The sequence below is a fragment of the Vulpes vulpes genome, chromosome 12 (genome assembly GCF_048418805.1).
Source record: "Vulpes vulpes isolate BD-2025 chromosome 12, VulVul3, whole genome shotgun sequence".
Lineage (NCBI taxonomy): Eukaryota > Metazoa > Chordata > Mammalia > Carnivora > Canidae > Vulpes > Vulpes vulpes.
This window is the reverse complement of record NC_132791.1, coordinates 124,881,040-124,897,257: the sequence shown is the minus strand read 5'-3', so window position 1 is coordinate 124,897,257 and position 16,218 is coordinate 124,881,040. Positions and strand designations below refer to the sequence as shown.

Below are 16,218 nucleotides of genomic sequence, written 5' to 3'. Positions count from 1 at the left end.
TAGGAATATCAGAGTATTTGTGTTCTCCTGAAGAGAAGTCCAAAAGTAGATAAAAATGAGTATGGTGCCATTTTTATAAATATTCTTTTAAATGATTTATGAAATCACAAGGATAGAGATGAGAGCAACTAGCATGTCTTTTTTTTTCTGCTTTATATAGCTAGAAGGAACATAGTTCTAAACTAGACCTCACAAGAAAGACAAAGAGTACTTTTCTCTAGAATGTTTTCATTGTGACGGTACTCCTAGTGACTTTTATTTATGCTCTGTGTTTATTGTAAATGATAGTTTTTGTTTTAATAAAAGCTACCAGAGTCTCATTATATTTTTCATAATACATATATATTTTATAGTTTTATTTCTGATCATATGAAGAATAAACCAAAGGACAAGAAAGATCAATATAAAAATGACTTTTTTTCCATCATCCCTACACTTCTGGTAGATTGAAATTGTATTTCTGGGTGGCCCGGGTGGCTCAGCGATTTAGTGCCGCTTTCAGCCCAGGGCCTAATCCTGGAGTCCCAGGATCGAGTCCCAAGTCGGGCTCCCTGCATGGAGCCTGCTTCTCCCTCTGCCTGTGTCTCTGCCTGTGTGTGTGTGTGTGTGATGAATAAAACCTTAAAAAAAAAAAAAGAAATTGTATTTCTGAAAGGAGTGATTGCCACCTTAAATTCATTTGTCTTTGTCATGCATTAAGGTATGTAATGCAGTACAAACAATATGGTGATCATCTTAGAAGATAGGAAATAGCAAAATCTGAATGCTGTTAATTGGAAGAGAATTATATTAACAGAAAACCAAATAGTATTTTATCCATTTAAAGTAAATTTTCATCATTCTTAGTATTTTTCTTCAAGTAGTTAAATATATACACTGGAATATTGAGTGAGATATTTATACTAAGTCTCCCTAATTTATTACTCCTATTGTAAGCATTTTATGAAGGCCACTTGCTTTATACTAAATGCTAAAAGGGCATATTAAATGGCACTAGGTGTTAAAATGCAGTTAAGTGAAATATTCTGCTTGAAGTGTCAGAGCATAGATCTCAAAGCTAACAGAGCAGGTGGAAATTAAAGTAATTCTCACAAGCAAGAAAACTATAGAGAAGGTGAGCCCAATTCTACTTAAATCCTTGGCTGAGTGTCACATGTCATAGGCTCAGGGGAGACCTTAGGAAGCCAAGCTAAAAAAGCAGCATTTGGAGACCACAGAGATAAAACAGAGATATAAGCAGCTGAGCACCATGGTTTAGAGTTTGTGGTTTGAATCCGAGCAAGATAACTGCCTAATAGAATACAAATCCGATAGTACTCGGAAAAACATGACGGAGTTCAGTTTCTATAACTGCAGTGTCTGTTTTTCTACAAAAATATTAGAGATGCAATTAGGCAGTAAAATGTGATCCATACTCAAGAAAAGGCAATAAAAGAAACTATTAGGCCAGATTTGAATTTAGAAGACTTCAAAGCAGCTATATTAAATATGTTCAAAGAATTAAAGGAAAGTATGTTAAGAGAATTAAAGGAAAATATAGTATAGATGAATAGCAAAGAGATAATCTCAGCAGAGCAATGGAAATCGTACTTAAAACAAGCTTGGAAGTCTTAGAGCTGAAATACACAATTACTGTAAGAAAAAAAAAATTGCCAGATGGGCTCAAAAGTAGTTTGGAAATATCAGAAGAAAGGAATAGCAAACCAGGAGACCTAGTAGAAATGACCCTATCCAAAGGCCAAGAAGAAAAAGGATTGGAAAAAAATGAGCAAAACTTCAGAGAACTGTGAAGTAGGCCAATATACATGTCATTACAATCATGGCAGGAGAGATAACAAAGAGGCATAAAAATATTTGAAGATATAATGGCCAAAAACATCCCAAATTTAGTGAAAAGCATGATAGATCCAAGAACCTTGCAGAGCCCAAAGAAAGAGGAACACAAAACCATTCCCAGACATATAGTAAAGCTCCTTTATGATAAACATTTGAAAGCCACCAGAGGAAAATTACATATTTGCTTACATTTCAAGGAAAACACTGAAAATATTTGTTGTTAATCATAAAATTTGAATTTTTAAGAAAAAATAAGAATTTTGGAAGGCGTGTATCTACCAATACCTTCCCCATATTTTGAAGGACCCTTTTTATAATTTTGATAGTGAAATTAACAAATACGATTTTGAAAAATACTGTGAAATGAAATGTGTCAGCACTTGAAGATTCACATAAGGAAGATCAACATAATTCAGTGAACCAGTGTTTTCCAAATAGCTGATGCATGATGTTATGAGACCACTCACTGGTAAAAGATAGATTCGAAGTGAAAAGTAGACCAATGGATTTTAATGTAACAGTACAGAATGGCTTCAGATTCTACATTGCAGCTACTTGTTCTGAAACTACTCATCAGGGTTTGTTGTATTACCAAAGAAAAGTAACTGCAGTTACCTGAAAAGGCTATTAAACTAATCCTCCCTTTCCCAACACTCTTACCTCAGAGAGACTAGATTTTCTTTATATTCTTCACCCAGAACAACACATTGTGAATGCGGAGGAACATTTGGGCATCCAACTGTCTTCTTTTAAACTAGTTAATGAAGGAGCACCTGGGTGGCTCAGTTGGTTAAGCATCCAACTCTTGATTTTAGCCCAGGTCATGTTCTCAGGGTTGTGAGATCGAGCCCCGAGTTGGGCTCTGCACTGGGTGTGGAGCCTGCTTGAGATTCTCTCGCTTTCTCTCTCCCCTGACTCACATACACACACACACTCTCTCTAAAAAAAGAAAAAACAGGAAAAAATAACTAGTTTTTGAAGGAACTTGCAAAAATATAAAAGTGTTCTTTTATTTTGGAAAATTATAGCTGTTTTTCATAAAATATGCTGTTTATGTTAATATGCAGTGAGTTTTATTTTTACTTTAAAAGTAATTTTTAAAATCTTAGTTTTAATTTCTAATACAGTAAATTTCAGTAGACATAATCCCCATTCATAGAAGATCTTTGGAGTCCTTCATAACTTTTTAAGTGTAAAGATGCCCTGAGACCCAAAACTTGAGAATTATTTTGAGTCTGCTCTGTCTTCAAATTCCATTGAGAGCACCAGACTGGAAAATTGGAAATATCTTGTAGCCCAGGAGATTAGTGTTTCTGAGTATATGATGACATTCAATTTTTGTTGATATCCTTGATTATTTTCAAGTAGACCATATAGTATGCTGTGGAGGATGCTGCTTAGTGCTTTTGATGGCAACTCCCCCCACCCCCACCTTTGATAGATTTTTTTTTCAGACCTGTTATTTTCAGTAGGGAACTTTACCAGAAAAGCAATAGGGGCCTTTTGCAATGATGACTAATTCTTTTCTTTTCTTTTCTTCTTCCTCCTTTTGTTATGTTTAGAGGTTATCAAGAAAGAGATGTTGAGAAAGTGTTAAGAGGGCCTCTATTGTGGCCTGCACAGTCACTTGCTATGCTATTCTGAGTTGTTATTCACTTCCTGGGAAAGAACATTAAACATTTGAAAACAGAATCATTGACGTTTGTCTCATATGGTGTGAAGAAGAATTATAAAGATGGTAACTGAGAGAAACTTATCCAGATTTTTTTTTTGTCCTACTTATAATCTGTTAAATGCGTATGGCAATGCTTGTTTGGTTTTGTAACCTAGTAGATAAGAACCACAATGTGCCAGAAATAAATTTTCTATAAGGGATGGTCATTACATAAATGTGTAGTAAGTTTATTTTAACATTACATTACTTTGTTCTTTGACAAAAATAAACCACTATAAAACAAAAGCAAAAATAGCCCACCTACTTACCTACTTGCATGAAACTGAATTATTCCCAGCTCCTTTGATGTGTTACTGCTTCTCCTGTCTCTTAGTGTTCCTCTTATTTTCCAGTGTTCTTAGTGACTTCATACTTATACTTGAATTTAGAACAATTCTTATTATTAATGAGCTTGTATTGGTCTGATTGTTAATTTTATCACTTAGATTACCGTGGTCATAAAAGTCATCAGACCAAAAAGAGAGTTTCTGTACTCTGTCTTCAGGCCTTTTATATTTTCATATACTACTTTTGGGAGTTTAAAATTCACATGTGTTTGAACAGGAGCACAAAAACAACTTTATTTTATACTTTGTTTCTTTGACTGTTGAGTTACGTGGAAGTCGTAAAACTGACCATTTCCCCATGTTGTGTTCCCCATCACTTAATGATGATTTACTTTCTGTACCGTATTTTCATTATATTTTCGAAATGACACAGGTTTCCTTTATCTTTGCAAATGATTATGATTCTGAAAGTCACAGAGACTTTCACCAGAAGAGAAAGCTTCCAATTTGAGGATATCAATTAGAGAAGTATTTATTTGGGTCTAGAAATAAAACTTGATTATTCATCAGTTGTTTCCTTATACCACAATTCCCTTTGTGTTTTCTTTAGCTCACTGAGGAAGAGGAAGCCTTTCTGGATTGGAGTGAAGATGATGATGATGATGGATTTGATCCAAGCACACTTCCAGATCCAGATAAGCACAGAAGCTCTGAGGAATCAGATAGTGAAGACCTGGAAAATAAAATAAGGTATGTTTTTACTTTTGGTAGGATTGTATATGGATCTTCTCCTCTGAGTCCAAAGGATATGTAGAGACAAATATCTTGTACTCTTCCAATCATTTAGGAGGCTCTCTTATTGTTTCTGTTATCACTGTTAGTTGTGAGAGTTATAATAAGAGTTGGGTTTTTTTCCTCTATTTTTCCTGTTTTTCTCCTTCTGAATCCTTTATGCTTAAGTATTTGATGCAGTAGGGTATATTTCATGCAAACAGACAGAATTTTATTTTGATTCACTGTCAAAGGACTCTATTGAGAGTATTGTTAAAAATTTTCTCTGAATTTTGTGCTTGCTTCGTCAGCACATATACTAAAATTGGAACGATACAGAGAAGATTAGCATGGCCCCTGCGCAAGGATGACATGCAAAAATTTTCTCTGGATTTTAAAAAAGGGGAGTTGTACTTTCACATTCTTTCATATAAAACTAAGTAACAACTACATAAAATAATGGGAAACTTAAACAGCCCTTGGAAGAGTCTCTCAATTTAAAATTTGTTCATTTGTGATGTGAACTTATTTGTGACCATGCCAAAAACAGATAAAATGCAATGAATTGCATAATAGTATGATTTGCTCAGCATTTGTTTCCAGAGTACTGTATTGGATTACATTGGGATTGTATTGATTTAAAAGTTGAGGTCACTGAACTTCATGCACATTCTAAACCAATGAGCCTCTTCAGACAGAAGGGAGGTACTAATAACAGATGAAGGTAATATGATTGAAGGAAAGAGGAAGCTTGTTGGAAGCCCTAACTACTAGCTCAGGGATTTGGGAGTTGGAGGGATAGGCCACAAAGAGCTATAATCTGATTTTAAGTAAGAACATTATGAAGGAAAAAAATCTCAAAAAGATTATCCCCTAAGAGTAAATGTTAAAGGAGGGATCATTTCAGTTACCCTTCATTGTGATCTTGTGCTCATTTAAACATAGAATTATTTTCTAATACTGAAATGACATCCATAATGCTGTCTTCCTAAGTGAGGCCAGAAACTTGAGACATTTGCTATTGGACAACTAGGTAGCAGACATAATGGTTTTTGCGTATTTCTAGGGGACACAATAGCAAACTAGATAGTGGGCATACTGGCACCACAGGTGAAAATAATTTGATCATGATTTAGAAAAGTATGTGCTGTAAGGGTTAAATAATTTAGGTTCAGAGCATATTCCTAATCTTTAGAAATTGATCTTTAAGGGAAAATATGCACACTTTCCTTCAGAAAGTTCTTTGGTGAACATGTTGAAACCTTGATGAACTAGCAGTTCATGAAGTGTTTAAGTTTGCTTCCCCTTAGGTTCTAAAATAAATGTCCCCTTTTCAGAGATGGCTTATGGGATCTCCATTTTGATAGATATGATCTAACTCAACACATATGACTTTATGTCATTAACTTTGTTTAAAAGACCAAATTTGATTGAGTAAAATTTAAAAGTTTTAATGGATTTATTTGACAATTCATGAAATCAGGCAGCATCCCATCTAACAGAAATGAAGGTGCTCTGAAGAATTCTACAAAATGAAAGGCTTTTATATGTAGAGGAGAGCAGGAAAAGGAAATCATGGCAGGAGAGATGACAAAGAGGCATAAAAATATTTGTTAGCCATATTTTGTGTATCTAATATATCTTTAGGACAGAGAACCTACCTTTGAAGTCACTGGGCGGATGTCAGCATTCCTTTTGCATCTGATTTATTATAAGGATTTTTTCCTAACATTTCTTATGATAGCTTCTGGGTCATCCTTAATCTGTGTGCAGCAGACACTTCATTTCATTCTTCTGGCATTTCTTACCCCCATAGTGACATTTCCCTGCTACCACCTCTAATAGTGTCACGTGCTTCATTCTCTTAACTAGCTTATAAATGCTTCAGAGCTAGAAACTGTCTTTTTTATCAATATATCCAGCTCTGTCTCCACTCCTATGTCCACTGTTAATGTCATAGGCACAGAGAAGGCCCTGAAATATTTAAATTGATAGATTAATTGATGGAGGAGATTTATAGAGTAAAAAAAGAGAAGTATATTTATAAGCAACTATATAATTGTCCCTTATAGCTTACATGATATAAGAGATGATAGCATAGATGGTTGGAGAACTGGAGAAGCCAAGTTCAGATAATGTAATGGCAAGGAACTAGAAGGCTAGAGTACCTTAAGATGCCAAAGCATCTTATCATAAAGGTTCAGATGGAAATAATTAAGCATTACATGGAAATTAAAATGGTTTTAATTTCAGGCACAGCTAGTAAATTTGCATTAACAGAAATTGAAAGGAATTAGTAACCTGTCTTAGCCTGAAGAAAAATTGTCTTTTGTTGAAGAAAGTATCAACAAAGATTTATTCCCTTTAGCACACGTGAGGACTTTCTAGCAGTTTTGTTTTTGTTTATGACAACAGATTGTCGTAGTCTAACACTCTCTTCTTAGAGATAAAGAAACCAAAGCTTCAAGGGGTAGAATACTTTGTTATCACAGTGCTAAAGGGTATCAGCATAATGTGCGTAAACCACATTGATTCTGTAGTTCTAATACTCTAATGACGTTATAGAGAATTACTCTGGCATTAAGAAGGGTAGCTCAGGAACACTGTCTGAAGACTATTTTAATGTCATTTGGGTAAAGACTTGATCCATGAGCTAACTATAAGATAGATTTGACTAGATCATGGTTTCCTGACTTCAACATTACTTACATTCTGGTACAGATCATTCTTTGTTTGGGTGGGTTGGAAATGATTGCAGACTGTTCAGCACCATCCCTGGCCTCTACCATAGTGCTTCCCCAGTTGGGGCAACCAGAAATACCTTTAGACATTGCCACATATCCCTCAAGAGCAAAATCTCCCACTGGACTAAACCCAGGATGACAGGCCCATATTACTGGTGATTGATTTCCCCATCCCTCATCCAGTATATACTTTGTGTATATTCCTTTCCATTCAGCTTAAGCAGTCCTTCTCAATACAGCCTGTATCAGTTGGGATTCCTACCGTAGGTAAGACCTATGTGCCATTCCCAAACTAAGGTAGGATATGGGATAGTTACAGAAAGTAGCCCACATGTGAAGTTCCTATGTTTCCCCTACTTCCATTTTTCTCCCTTTCCCCTTCTCCGTGAAAATGAATAAAGTGCAAACTAAAGCCAAAATTGTTTTAAGAGAAAAAGTAGTATTCACAAGTAAGTCCATATACACTATAATTTTGATAGTAGTAATTGCTGTGTTGGTACTGCTATTTATATTACTAGCACAAGTACAGTTTTACTGCATTGTTCCAGTTTGGCTACATCTTTTTTTCCATGCCTCCCATAAATAAGAGTAGGTGCTAGGATTTTGTGGCATCAGCTTTAGAGGGCTCTCCTGGCACACTCACGTTTGCTGCACTGTTTCTAACCTCAGCTGAGTAATTGCGGCAGCAGTGAGTGTTTCGGCCTCTTGGTCATCTTTGCTCTCTCAGTGGGTTATTCCCTGCTTATTAACTTCACATTTTCTGATTGAGTTACTTTTATGAGACCAGATAACACCAATTAGAAAATGGCTTAGTCCCAAAGTAAGTAGCATGAGCCAGTTTCTTTGAAAGTTTCCTTTGGGTATTTCTTTGTCCTTTACCTCAGTGACACCCCTAAATATTCAGCATGAGTAACACTTTTGTCTCTCTGCATAGTGAGACACTTAGTAAGAAGTAGGCAAAGGAGAGCCAGATATAGTGGAGAATGGCAGAATCTGAGGTGGATCATTCTTCCTCAGGGAGGTGTGCTTAGGGTTTAAAGAGTATACCTCCCTCAGCACAGTGCAGTAGAGTCTACACTATCCTTAACCCTCTTAGAATTCTCAGAATTGTCATCTCTAACACTGATTCCAGAGGGATTCTCTTGTGCAAGATTCAGCTCCTTTAGGTTCACACGACAAAAAGAGATCTCTTGTTTAAATATGGCCCCAGAGACAATGAAAATAATGTGACCTTGAGTTCCTTTGAAGGAGCTTTAAGAATGTTCTCATTAATAGCTTGTTGATCCCCAGAAAGAGAACAGTGAAATAGGAACAGTAGTGTCCCCATAGTACAGAAGGATGTCACTGGTTCGTCAGCAGCAGATGCCCAAGTTCCATCAGAGGCTCTGAGCTTTTGTGTGCTATTTTTGAAAACAGAGAAGGGAGAGCTTGCTTTGATGCCTTGTGGTTTCTTTCCTTATTTTCCATCCTCCTTACACATTGGCCCAGGTTGTGTTTTACTCTGTAGCTTTCCCTTCTGCTTCCTCCTAACTGTGGAATTAGCATGGGTTAGAATTACTACAGAATGTTAGTATTTGTCGTTATTGTTGTTGTTACTGAAACAATTTGATAGGAAACCTAGATCTTTGCTGCAGTGGACTTGGTGACATTGGGGGATTCATTGTTCGTTAGGAACTGCACAGAACTGCGTTCTTGCTTCTAGTAACTTGTGATACAGACTTAAATACTTTCTTCAAAGGAAGAAAGACCTTAGATATTAGAACTGTCTTTGTGCTATTAAGTGATTTTTTTTATTTCTTTATCTCCCCAACAGGCTATATAATGTATTTATATGCTTGTACGATAAAAATATTTGGTGTTGTTCTCTATATGTGGTGCCAAGAACTGGAGTAAGAATCTTCTATATTATTTAAATCATGTTCCACTTATTTAAGAGTTAAAAATACCTACTTATCTGTTAGTCTCCAGCTTGCTGTAATATTTCTTCCATCTATCCATTCAACTATGAATATTTTAGTAAGCTATCAGGTGCCAGGTGATAGTGCAGGTACAGAGGATGAAACATAAAGAAAAATATCTTTCCTGCTGTCACAGTTTGTGGTTTAGCAGAGATTACAGACAGCTGAGCCTGCACCTACAAAACAATATGATGGATACATGCTGTGATCTGTGCCCTGGGGGAGGCAGTAGGGAGCAGGGCAGGGAGGGAATGAGCTGAGCACAGAGAGCAAGTGAAGAATCTAACCTGGGCATTGAATCTGGAAGAGCTACCTGAAGGGAGTAACATCTAAGCTAAACCTGAATGAAGTTTTAAATCTTACCTGAGCGGGGAGAAGGTAGGTTGCGCTTCTAAACAGTGTGGCCTTTGAAATGAAACAAAAGTATCTTTAACCATATTCCAATTAAACTCCTCTTTCACTAAGATTGTTCCTTTCAGCTGTGCCTCAGAAGCTGAGAGATTTGGTTTTGAGCATGTAATATAAGATTAATTTTTGTATATCTAGAAGCATTCATCATGTTTGGTTTATGGCCATCTTCATGTGAATTGCTAATGAGGAAAATTTGCAAAGTGTTGAATATGATGAAAAGCAGCTGGGTGTTCAAGATATTCATTATCCAGTCAAATTAAGTTTTTAATATTTATAATCCTAACCTTTTTCAAACAGAAAAAGGAAAGAGAAAGAAGGTTGTGGTTAGACTTTTACTGCCTGATAATATCTCACTGTTTATTTCACAGACCATAGTCTCTAACCACGGCAGGTTGCTTTATAAAAATCCTTAAATTGGTGGCGTGTTTGGTCAATCATTTTAGGTGGCATAAGACCCATCTCTAATTTGTACTGAGATTATTGGCATAATTTAGACATGGTAACTTCTATATGGATTGATGCCTTTTCCTGCACAGCGTAAACTGTTCAACATTTAATATCAGGAGCTGTTCTTTTTGGCTTATGCAACACAGCTCTGTGTCAAAAGATTGTTGAAGGACTTTTATCTTTTTTCATTTGTTTGGGGTTTTTGTTTTATTTTTCAACCATGTTCCACGTTGGCTTTCTGTTTCTACATAAACTTATGTTTAAGAGTTCTCCCCTAGGTGAAGGAGGTGACCCATGTTTATCTGTGTGATGCCTCCTTCTGTTGTTCTGTGACATTTCTTCACTAAATCTTGCTTCCCAGCTTCTCTTCCAAGACTTATCAGTCAGCTTTGTAATGTGTGGAAGGCTTTCCACCTGCAGCAGAAATGTGTATGACTCAGAGACGAATTTCTGAGGAAGGAAAATGCCCAGAAAGTGTTTTCAGTTCTTTCTGTTTTCGGTTGGGGCCAGTTATGGCACATTATTGTTTTTATGTGAATTTTAGTGGAATTGTTGGTGCTGAATCTAGGAGGTGATTATTTTTTAAGGGGATTTTTTTTTTTTCCTCACTCAGAGTCTAGGTAATTGTGAAAAGAAAAATACTACTGACTACACTTTCCATTTAGTTGAATCCCTATTCGTTGATGGATCTGGTTGTGAGTGGCAGATGGGGAAAGAAGTCAGCTCAGCTTAATGATATATTGACTTTATTGTGTGCCTGTCATTCCTTCCTTTCACTCTTTTTAACTTCAGGAGATTTATCCCTGATTCTAATATGCCTAGCAGCTTCCAAGGGAAAAAATCTCCATCATCTCTTGTTATTTGTGAAATAAAAAGTTCATGAACTATCACATTTCATTGGGCTTTGATCAGAATTTCATGTAAATTGTAGTTGACAAGGAGTTAATTTTATTTGACTTTCTTTCAATTGTGTTCATTTTATCTTTCTCCCCTTTGCCATTGTCCTTATAACACAACACAACACAACAAAAAGAATATCCTGTGTGGTATATAGCATGGATGGAGAAACTTACAAGGCAGATTGTTGGGTTGGGTGTGGGAAAAAGCAGTACTAGTCTAGGGATTCATAGGGGAAAGGAGGCTACCCATTGAGGAAGGAAGGTGTTGTTTTCTGAGGTGAGGGTTAGGATGAGGAAGACATATTTGGGAAATTCTCAGCTAGACCTTACTTGTGGTCCTAGTTTTTGCCCTGTGCTTTCTGTTTCTTTGTCGTTTAGCGACCCACTGAATAAATGGGACTTGATGACAGGAGTTTGTCCTGTTTCAGAAGTGCTAGGGTCTCTAGGAAGATGGATGAATGACTTGGATGCCAAGAAGCCAAGAAAAACCATGTAATGTAGCAAGGGTAATGAACCAACTAGTAGGGTTCTCTTGGCTGCTACCCAGAGTCTGGTGCATGGCAACTTTGTTTTCACTGAGAAGACTGTTGAGAACTTCACTTTCTTAGGATGATCCTTTTCTAAACTTCACATGACTTCATGTTGAATGGATTCATAACTAATGATAGCATTCCATTATTTATACACTGTAATTTCCTTATCTACTCCCCTTTTAGAGTTCTAGGTTGTACCCATGCTCAAGATTTTCATTTTTGTTATTTCGTTTTGCTTACTTTTGCTTTTGCCATTGTATTTTTTAATTGAAGTAAAATTAGTATTTAATTCAGCTGTACAACATTGTTATTTGACATTTATATGGGATACAAAATAAAGATAACCAAAAGTCTAGTTACTGTCTATCAACATACAGTTTGACCCCTTTTACCCATTTCACCTAACCCCCAACTCCCTTCTGATAACCATCAATCCATTCTCTGTATTGATGAGCTTGTGGTGGTGGTGGTGGTTTTTGTTTTGTTCCCAAATTCCACCTATGAGTGAAATCATACAGTACTTGTCTTTCTCTGTGTGGTTTATTAGCATAATACCCTCAGGGTACATCCATATTGTCCAAATAGCAAGATTTTATTCTTATGAATGTTATTTATACAACATCTTCTTTATTTATCTGTTGATAGATATTTATGTTTGTTTTTTTCTGTATCTTAGTTATTGTGAATAATGCTGCAGTGAACCTATGGGAATGCACATATCTTTTTGAATTGGTGTTTTCATTTTTTTTTGGATAAATATCCAGAAGTGAAAAAGCTGGATCACATGGTAGATCTATTTTTAATTTTTGAAGGCTCTCTGTACTGTTTTCCATAGTGGCTGTACCAGTTTATATTTCCATCAACAAAGCATGACGGTTCCCTTTTCTCCACATCCCACTTGCTATTTCTTGTCCTTTTGATAATAGCCATACTAACAGATATAAGGTGATACCTCATTATAATTTGGAATTGCATGATTTGTAATGTTGAACATCATTTCATGTGTCTGTTGGCCATCTGTATGTCTTTGGAAAAAAATATCTATTCAGATCTTCTGCCTTTTTAAAAAAATTATTGTTTAGTTATATACATTCTTTATCTCGTTTGGATATTAACCCCTTATGGGATATGATTTGCAAATATCTTTCTGATTCAGTAGGTTGCCTTTTCATTTTGATGATGATTTTCCTTGCTGTACAAAACCATTTCAGTTTGATGTAGTACCATTTGTTTATTTTTGCTTTTGTTTCCCTTGCCTTTGGAGTCAGATCTACAAACACATCATTGAGATTGATATCATGGAGCTTACTGCTGTAAGTTTTACTCTAGAAATTTTATGGTTTCAAGTCTTCTATTCATATCTTTAATTCATTTTGAGTTAATTTTTGTGTATGGTGTAAGATAGCAGTCTAGTTTTATTCTTTTGCTTGTGGCTGACCAGTTTTCTGAGCACCATTTATTGAAGATACTGTCCTTTCTCCACTGTATGTTCTTGGCTCCTTTGTCCCAAATTGTCTCTGCGTTTGTGGGTTTACTTACGGCTCCTTAGTTCTGTTCCATTGACCCATGTGTATGTTTTTGTGCCCATACTGTACTGTTTTGATTACTATAGTTCTTAGTGTATAGTTCTAGTGTAGTTGGAATTAGGGAGCATGGTACCTCTAGCTTTGTTCTTCTTCCTCAAGATTGCTTTGGCTCTTCGGGATCCTTTGTGGTTTCTTACAAATTTTAGGATTATTTGTTCTAATTCTGTGAAAAATGCAATTGGAATTTTGATAGGGATTGTGTTGAATCTATAGATTCCTTTGGTTATATGGACATTTAAAAAATACTAATTCGTCCATCTGTGAGCATGGAATATCTTTCCATTTATTTGTGTCTTCAGATTCTTTTCACCAAGGTCTTGTACTTTTTAGTATACAGGCCTTTCACATCCTTGGTTAAAAATTTTTCCTACATATTTTATTCTTTTTGATACAATTGTAGGTGAAATTGCTTTTTTAATTTCTCTAAGTTCATCATTAGTATATAGAAATGCCACAGATTTTTGCATATTGATTTTTGCATCCTATAACTTTCCTGAATGTATTAGTTCTAACAATTTCTTAATGAAGACTTTAGGGTTTTCTATAGTATCATGTCATCTTCAAATAGCAGTGGTTTGTTTTCCTTTTTCCTTTTCAATTCTACTTCTGACTTTTATTTATTTTTGCCTAATTGCTGTGCTTAGGACTTCTAGTGCTATATTGACTAAAAGTGATGAGAGTGGGCATTGTTGTCTTGTTCCTAATCTTAAAAGCTTTCAGTTTTTGATGTTAGCTGTGGGTTTGTCAGTATGCCCTTTATTATGTTGAGGTACATTCCCTCTATACCCACTTAGTTGAGAGTTTCTATCATAAATGGATGCTGAATTTTGTCAGGTGCTTTTTATGCATCTGTTGAGATGATCTATGATTTTTATACTTCATGTGCTGTATCATGTTGATAGAGTTGCAGATATTGAATAAATCTTGTAGCCCTGAATATGGGAAGGTTTTGATTAAGGATTCGATTTTCTTACTAGAAATTTGGTCAATTCATATTTTCTTTATCTTCATGATTCATTCTTTGAAGATTGTGTATTTCTAGGAATTTATCCATTATTTCTGGATTGTCTAATTTGGTGGCATATAATTGTTTGTAGTAGTTTCTTATGGTCCTTTGTATTTCTTTGGTGTCAGTTGTTATCTTTTATTTCTGATTTTATTTTTTGAGGCTTCTCTCTTTACTTCTTGATGAGCCTGGCTAAAGGTTCATCAATTTTGTTTTTTACAGTGAACTAGCTCTTAGTTTCACTGATCATTTCTATTGTTTAGTCTTTATTTCATTTATTTCTGGTATGATCTTTATTACTTCCTTTCTTCTCCCGACTTTAAGTTTTATTTGTTGTTCTTTTTTTAGTTGCTTTTAGGTGTGAAGTTAGATTGTTTACTTGGGATTTTTCTTGGTTCTTGAGGTCTTGAGGCCTGTATAAGTATGAATTCCTTGTCAACCACTTTTGCTGCATCCCGTGTATTTTGGTATATCATATTTATGTTTACATTTGTCTTTAAGTAATATTTTGTTTCTCCTTTGATTATTTTCAATGACTTTTTTTGTTGTTTAGTAGCAAGTTGTTTAACTGCTATGTTTTTGTGGTTTTGCCACAAAACCAGTTGTGGCAGCAGTTGTTTAACTGCTATAGTTTTGTGGTTTTCTTCTTTATACCATTGTGATTGGAATTTTCTTCTTTATACCATTGTGATTGGAATTGGATTTCAATTTTTGAATTTATTGAGACTTGTTTCATGGTTTAACAAGTGAGCTCTCTTGAACAATGTTCCATATGTACTTTACATTTAAAGTCATTAATTATCAATAGGTACATGTACATGTGGCCATTTTGTTTATTGACTTTAGGTTGTTTTGTAGTTCCTTGTTCCTTTTCCTTTTGCTCTCCAGCCCCTTGTATTTGATGAATTTCTTTAGTGTTAGGCATGGATTCCTTTCTCTTTGCTTGCTTTTCTGTAGTTCCTCTATTCCCTTCTTTTTCTCTCTTCTCTCCTGGTTTGATGACTTTCTGTAGTGTTATGGTTAGATTTTTTTCTCATTATTTTGGTGTGTATTTACTACAAATTTTTTTTGTTTAGTTATCATGAGGTTCACATATAACATCCTTTGTATATAATGGTTAGTGTCATTTCTTTTCAGCTTAAAGAAGTCCCTTGAACGCTTCTCATAGGTTTGGTTTACTGTTGATGAACTCTGTTTGTTTGTTTGTTTATCTGGAAAACTCTTAAACTCCCCTTAATTCTGAATAATAACTGTGCTGTGAGTGGAGAGTTTCTTGGTTAGAAATTTTTTTCTTTCAGCACTTTAAATATGTCATGCCACTTTCTTCCTTTAGTAAAGTTTCTGCTGTAAAATCCGTTAATAGCCTTATAGCCGTAATAATAATAGCCTTATGTACTTAATAAGTTGTTTCCTCTTGCTGGTTTTGAGAAGTCCATCTTTAACTCCCCCACTCCACCCCCACCCCCAGTCATTGAAGGGGAAACTTTATTGAGGCCCCAGGCAGGAGACTACCATGTGGTCAAAGGAAGAGCCAGTGGAGAGGCCTTATTTTACCTTCTTGGGGTGCAGGTTGTTGTTGTCCACATTGCTTGTGGCAATCGACAGCACAAGGTATAGGCAAGCGTTACACTGGAAGCAGATCATCTTGTCGCAGTTGGATTTCTGGGCCAGCTGGCAGAAGGAAGGCTCAGTGATGCCACCATGCAGATGAAAGACCAAGTACAAGATGGATTCTTTTTGGATATTGTCTGAGAGAGTGTTGCTATCCTCCAGCTATCTGCTCCCAAAAGTTGGATGCTGCTGGTTAGACAAGATGCCCTCCTTGTCTTTGTTTTTTTTTTTTTTTTTTTAATAAATTTTATTTATTTATTCATGAAAGACACAGAGAGAGAAAGGCAGAGATACAGGCAGAGGGAGAAGTAGGCTCCATGCTGGGAGCCTGATGTGGGACTCGATCCCGGGTCTCCAGGATCACGACCTGAGCCAGAGGCAGACGCCCAACCTCTGAGCCACCCAGGCGTCCCCC

The 16,218-nt window shown here is 35.9% G+C and overlaps 1 protein-coding gene and 1 non-coding gene across 2 annotated transcripts in view; both read left to right on the top strand.

The window, feature by feature from the left end:
• DDX10 (DEAD-box helicase 10) overlaps window positions 1-16,218 on the top strand; it is a 252,620-nt gene that overhangs the window by 212,982 nt on the left and 23,420 nt on the right. The window contains exon 17 of the mRNA XM_026006796.2: window positions 4,448-4,587. Within this exon, the coding sequence (XP_025862581.1) occupies window positions 4,448-4,587 (140 nt within the window). The remainder of the gene's footprint in view (window positions 1-4,447; window positions 4,588-16,218) is intronic.
• LOC112926010 (U6 spliceosomal RNA) lies at window positions 4,904-5,005 on the top strand. Its single transcript, XR_003236239.1, has one exon. It is a non-coding gene; the product is annotated as a U6 spliceosomal RNA (small nuclear RNA).